The 6,295-nt window shown below is 40.0% G+C and overlaps 2 protein-coding genes across 3 annotated transcripts in view; one reads left to right on the forward strand and one right to left on the reverse strand.

Annotated features, from left to right (window-relative positions):
* LOC102214332 (dnaJ homolog subfamily C member 15-like) overlaps positions 1–1,397 on the forward strand; it is a 4,129-nt gene extending 2,732 nt beyond the window's left edge. The window contains exons 2-4 of the mRNA XM_005733933.1: positions 478–579; positions 681–751; positions 899–1,397. Of these exons, the coding sequence (XP_005733990.1) occupies positions 478–579; positions 681–751; positions 899–969 (244 nt within the window). The 3' untranslated portion in view covers positions 970–1,397. The remainder of the gene's footprint in view (positions 1–477; positions 580–680; positions 752–898) is intronic.
* A 267-nt stretch (positions 1,398–1,664) lies between these two features.
* Positions 1,665–6,295, reverse strand: part of sestd1 (SEC14 and spectrin domains 1) — a 22,284-nt gene continuing 17,653 nt past the window's right edge. For both annotated transcript variants that reach the window (XM_005733753.2, XM_005733754.1), the window contains exons 17-19: positions 5,236–5,427; positions 5,001–5,104; positions 1,665–4,131 (exon numbers count right to left, since the gene is read on the reverse strand). In XM_005733753.2, coding sequence (XP_005733810.1) covers positions 3,858–4,131; positions 5,001–5,104; positions 5,236–5,427 — 570 coding nt within the window. In that variant the 3' untranslated portion in view covers positions 1,665–3,857. The remainder of the gene's footprint in view (positions 4,132–5,000; positions 5,105–5,235; positions 5,428–6,295) is intronic.

Below are 6,295 nucleotides of genomic sequence, written 5' to 3' on the forward strand. Positions count from 1 at the left end.
AATATCGTCAAATAATCGAGATCTCAATTTCAGTGAAAATAATCGTGATTATCATTTTTGCCATAATCGAGCAGCCCTAATTGCTACACACTGTGCCACGTTAACATGTCGATCTCAGATATTACAGGCAGGTGGATTCAGGAAATACTGGTCTTGAGTCTTTTTCACCTGTCATTACCCAAACCATGTAAATAATAAAGGGAACTATTTTTAGGTTTCATGAACTTTTATGCATTTTTTGCCTGCGTGTGCACTTGTGGTATGGATTCTATGTGCTGTTTTTTATAAATGTTCTGCATTTGTCACCCTGAATGTTTCACACGTCATTTAAAAAGTATGTTTGAAATATATTCCTCCTCAGACTATTAACCTTTTTAAAGAAAGCCAGAGGGTGCTGTTGCTTTAGCCTGTCTTTAGAGAAATGATCTAAAAAAAAATCTGTTCTATCATAAAGTTATTTGGCATACATAATCAAAGGTCTAATACTGTGGTGTCTCCTCAGACTTTTTCATCATACTACAAAGGAGGTTTTGAGCAGAAGATGTCCAAACGAGAGGCCAGTCTCATTCTGGGCATCAGGTAATGCCTCTTTTTTTGGTATAAATAATGTTGGTCTTCTAAAATGTGGCATATTTTTATCATTTCTAATTAATCACATGGATGTATTATGTTACATCCAGCCCAGCCAGCACTAAAGCCAAGGTACGAGAGGCCCATCGGAGGATTATGGTCTTGAACCATCCGGATAAAGGTAAACCTAAACCAGATCGATCTGTTATCTGTGATTATCTGTGATATTAATTCAAGAGATAAAGTTGCCTCTAACCAAAACCTGTCTGTTAGACTGCATGTAGAGCCGGTTTAGTGAGTTGCACCAAAATTGTTTTTGTGTTTGCAGGTGGTTCCCCGTATCTCGCTGCCAAGATCAACGAAGCTAAAGACCTTTTGGACAAAGAGACTCGCCGATGATGCACACTGTCAATGAGCACTAAAGACTTTCATCCCCCCTCAGCTTCAAAGTACTGCTTGAATGAGCATGAATACCGTGCAGGGGAAACCGCTAAAGTTCAAGAGGATCGTTAAAAGGATTCTTTGTTAAGCTGCCAGAGTAACTTGTGTTTAACTGAATTTGTCACCCCTGTGATTATAAGTTTAATACATCCTTAAAACCACCTGCTGTTATTTTACACATAGAAGTAATGTGTTGTATTTAAATGAAGGGGTTTGAAAGGATATATACACCACCTAGTGGCAGCTGGCTGAAAATGGAACAGTAATTGTGCTGAGTTCATTATTGGCTGTGTAAATATAATGAATAATGATCTATTTAAGCAGCAAGAGAACAAACTGTTTTCATATTTCAATGTTTTAATGTGGAAGTTAAAAAATAAACTTAATTTGCAAATATTCACAGTAGGATTTATTTTTATATATCAGTGCACCTCTTGAAATGTATTCAATTTAAAGTTTCAGAGCTATCTTACAGCTGTTCTATTAGAAATGTTGAACAATAAGCTGCCTTTGGCAACTCAAACCTTAAAATAACCATACATTTTGTAATTTACCTGCTGTTTCTTTACCTGTAGCCATACATTTACCCATTAACCTGTTTTATGCTTTGCTGTTTGATACAAAAATTATCATGAAAGCGACAAAAAAATCCATGAAGTTCAAAAGCTTTATTTATAGAAGGATGCTGTATTGATGTCATGGTACATGTGAATAGACAGAAGGAACAAAGCATATAGCAATTACACTTACAGCAGCAATTATTGGTCAAACACCAACCAGTTACTGAGAGGTTTGCTTGAAAAATGTCAGGGGAAAAAAAAAAAAAAGAATCCGTCCTTTTGGGATGTTGCTACGTTGGCTAATGACAACCAGATACTGGCCTCTGAGTGAACAGCACATGGTCTGATTTCCACTATGATAGGAAGTTTAACGTTTCAAGTCCTTGACAGACGTAAGAGTCATGAACACAATGTTACAACAGTGATGGATGACGTCCCAGAGACCGCATCAACGGGAAATAGTTAAAGTCCAACTGAAATGAAAAAAAAAAAAAAAAAATCGCTCTCCTTTATGCACATTTATTTGTTCGAATGTGTAACTACAGATATGAAGGCCCAAAACCCCTCCTCCACAAGAGTTTAAAAAGAATACAAAAACAATATTTTGAAATGTTTTTAAAAGAAAAAACAAAAACAAAACAGGGGGCAGTGTTCTAAAAGCCAAAACCCTAAATATATATCTGGATATAGCATGTCAGTCCATGATCAATATAAAACTGTATTAAATCAATAATCTGACATTTACATTTGATATACTTTATTACATCACACTAACCGCTGTAGTCACACACACTGCTCGACCCCAGCCATGGTCAGAGTGATCCATCTCCTTATCCTGGATCATGACTCACGTACAGGAAAATGGGATCACTTGAAAAAGAAACTACACCCACTCATTTGTACAAAGCAGTGTGAGAACTGTTGACTCACCCACCCTAAAGCAAGCCACGTCAAACAGTCTCTGCCTTCACTGTTGAGTTAAAACTCATTAGCACAAAATAATGGTAGCCGCTCATCCAGAAACTGAAAAAAGTATGCACATTCATGATCTTTAAAACAGTACCTGATGGTGTGTCTTGATGAAAAAAAATGGCCTCCTAGAAGCTGAATCATAGACACCTTTTCCTACTCCCATGTTACTTTGTTTAAACTACAGATGCAAAGTTTGCTGGTTACTTAAGTCAGTCCTTTAGTACATGTTTACCTTTACTAAGATGTTTGCAGGAACACAGCTCTGCCATCTACAAAGTGGCTCATGTAACATAAAATGAAGCATCTGAAAAGCTCTGCTATGCTAATGCTAACCTCTGTCTGTGAAGCCCTGCTCTTGCAGGTCAAAGTTGTTTTTTCCTGTGTCCAAGAAAATAAAGTTGGACTTTTGCTTTTTTTATGTTAAAGCAGAAAGAAATTCATCCAAATAAGAGCCTAAAAGCCATTTTCACTTAGCATAATTTATCTGAGTATTAGTTAACGCAGTTTACTACTCTGATGCCACTTTCTGTGAACCCCTGGTAGCAGAAGGCAGGTGTCCTTATTCTATATATGGTCTACTGTTTAAGGTGTAACAGGCTGTATTCCTGCATTATTCATTATTATAAGAGTTTTCATGGCTGGAAAAAAGGAATAACATGTGTAGCACGCCGCTAACATGAGGCTAGGAAAAAGGTGATTAATGTAGAGAAAATTTTAAACTTCAGGCAGACTTTAAAACAAATTCCAACGAGTACAAACCTTTTACTTTACACCGAATGAAATTTGTTCCTGATGCCTTTTTGAACTTTAAACATTTCCTCGAGTTCCAGAAAGCTGGACAGAAGCTTTTATTCCAGCCTGTTTGTACTAAAGTATCAGGACTGTTGATGCAGGAATGAGACCAACAGGAAGCACCATAGAAGCTCTGTCTACTGTAGGAATTGAGGAGGAGGAAGCAGTTAGATACAAGCTGGGACTATTCTCACCTGAAATGGATTATTTTACAGTTGATTATCATCAAAGGAGTAGACATTCCAGTAAACAATTCCAGTATTTTACATTTGTTATGTCTGATCTTCCAGAACCAGATGGAGGAAAGGTGTCCAACATGTTTATCCTCTTGCAGGAAGTGTTATGCAGTGATGCTGATGGTGCAGTGTAGTCTTAATGTAGGGAAAAGCCGCTGCAGTAAGAGAAGCAGCCGACAGAAGGCGATTCTGCCCTAGGCGAGAACACGAGAGGTCTGTAGAAATCAGCAGCCCTTCGCTGACAGGCTTCATTAAGGCTGCTTGGTTTAACATCGTCAGCGATCCATTAGCAATCCTGTGTAGCCCTCTCCAAATCTTCTTCCTGCTGCCCTACATCCTCCTCCTCTTCATCTTGGTCTTCTTTCTCACTAAGTTCTTCTCCAATTACATCTAGTCTTGCATCTTGCCCATTCAACACTTCTTCCTCCCTCTCATCCCCATCATTGTGCAGCCTCGCCTCCTGCAGTTGCAGCCGCCGCTCTTCCACCAACAGGAGGCGCTCTCTGACACCCTCTGCTGCTGCCGCCGTGTCAGTGGGATTCCCAAAGAACTGCTCGCTCCTGAAATCACAAGAACCCCGATTATGAGTTGCTTTTACATCATTACTGACAGGGACTAGAAATAGAGAGCATCCCATATCGGCTTCTCTTCAATGGCTCCCAGTTAAATTCAGAATCAAATTTATAATCCTTCCCCTCGCACACACGGTCTTGAATAACCAGACCCCATCTCATCTTAAAAACCTTATAGTACCATATCACCACAACAGAGGACTTCACTCTCAGACTGCAGGCTCACTTGTGGTTCTTAAGATACCTAAAAGTAGAATGGGAGGCAGAGCCTTCAGCTTTCATGCGAAATCAGCACTGTTCTTTTAATCATTAGTAATTATTAAACTGTGGCTCTCTTCCACAGTCTGTGTTTTATCCTCTCCTCCCTCATCTCCAGCTGATTGTGTGAGATGGCCACCCCTCTCTGACCCTGTTTCTTCCTGTTAAAAGGGAGTTTGTCCTTCCCACTGTTGCTAAGTGCTTGCTCAAAGGGTGTCGTTTGATTGTTGGGGTTTTCTCTGTATTATTTTAAAGTCTTTACCTTACAATATAAAGAGCCTTCAGCTGACTGCAGTTGTGATTTGGTCCTATATAAATAAAACAGAATTTAACTGAAAACTGAACTCATCAGGTTTGATAACGCAGGCATGTTTCAGAGGACCTTGCTGCGACATGACACCTGTAAGCCATGAGGTAGTTTATTACATTTCTGTGTTGATAACTGGCTCTTTATGTTAGGTTTATGCCAGTAATTACTGGTAACAAAAGCAAAGTGAATTCATGTGGCTCTAAATAGCCAAATAAGTGTTTGTATGATTTAGGATAGCATTAAACATATAAAGTCATAATTCAGGTACGTCAAATGAATGTGTACGTACCCATCAGGGAAGATCACAGGCATGGTCAGTCTGTCCAGCAGAGTTTTGCCCAAAGAGTCGACTTCATCTAAAGACTCCGCCTCCACACGTTCCTGCTGTAACACCTGGACCATAGTAAACATACAATTTAGACTTTAAATAACCGTGTGGCTTATTTTTAGTCAATAATGGCATGCTGACGCGTCCAGACTCGACACTGATGTAACATCTGACAGTTTAAAAGTGTTTTTCTCACCCTCTCAGCAGCAGTGTGGAAGTTGAGAGCCAGCTCCAGTCTCTGCTGTCGCTCCTCGGCGCTGACGCTGAACTGTTTCCAGACTCTGTTGAGGCGAGGCAGAGTGTCTCCGGACGAGCGCGTCGTACAGCGCAGAGACTGGCAGAGGACGACGGTGGCCTGCAGCAGTTGGCGGCCATAATCGTAGGTGCTCTGAAGGAACAAGAAGACAGAAACATATTCAGTTCAATAACATCTAATATTAATATTTAAATATAATCTGTTAGACTGACTGCACTTCATTTTGTGCAGACATTCAGACAGAAACGGCACCTGGATGATGAAACCCGAACGACATTTGTGATCCTTTGGCATCATTAGCTTCACAGTTTTGGTTTTGAGTAGCCAGCCTTAAACTAGCAAATGGATTTCCATGAAACTGGTTTGGACACTCTTCCAGCGAGATGAAACTAATTTAGTATGGCTTCTTTGAGAGTTTGAGTGCCTATTAAGGTCATACTAAAGCATCTCATCTTGAATTGAAGTCCAGACTTGACTAGGCAACTCCAAAAGAATCATTTTGTTTTTCGTGTTTTGGACTTGCTGTTGTGTTTCAGATCATGCTCCTTCTAGATAATCCAGGTGTGCTTGAGCTTGTCCTGAAGCAACAAAGCAACCACAGACCATCAAACTACTACCACTAGGTTTGACTGTTGGTATGTTTGTTTCATTAAATGGTGTGTTAGTTCCACTCCAGATGTAAAAGGACTCAAACCTCACAAAAAGTTAAACTTTTGTCAGTCTACAGAATATTTTCTCAAAAGTTTGGGGATCATTAAGATATTTTTTGACAATTGTGCGACGAACCTTTGAGTTCTTTTGGTCAACCTTCAGTCTCTCTCACTGTTAAAGCATGAACTCTGCCCTTAACGGAGGCAAGTGAGGCCTGCAGTTCTTTAGATATGTTGTTCTGTGTTCTTGTGTGAGCTCCTGGATGAGTGGTCGCTGCACACTTGGAGTAATTTTGGTCAACAGGCCATTCATGAAAGGTTTGCCACGGCCTCTTCCGGGGCAAAGGGGG

The sequence above is a fragment of the Pundamilia nyererei genome, unplaced genomic scaffold, assembly GCF_000239375.1.
Source record: "Pundamilia nyererei isolate P.nyererei 1_Seehausen unplaced genomic scaffold, PunNye1.0 scaffold00055, whole genome shotgun sequence".
NCBI lineage: Eukaryota > Metazoa > Chordata > Actinopteri > Cichliformes > Cichlidae > Pundamilia > Pundamilia nyererei.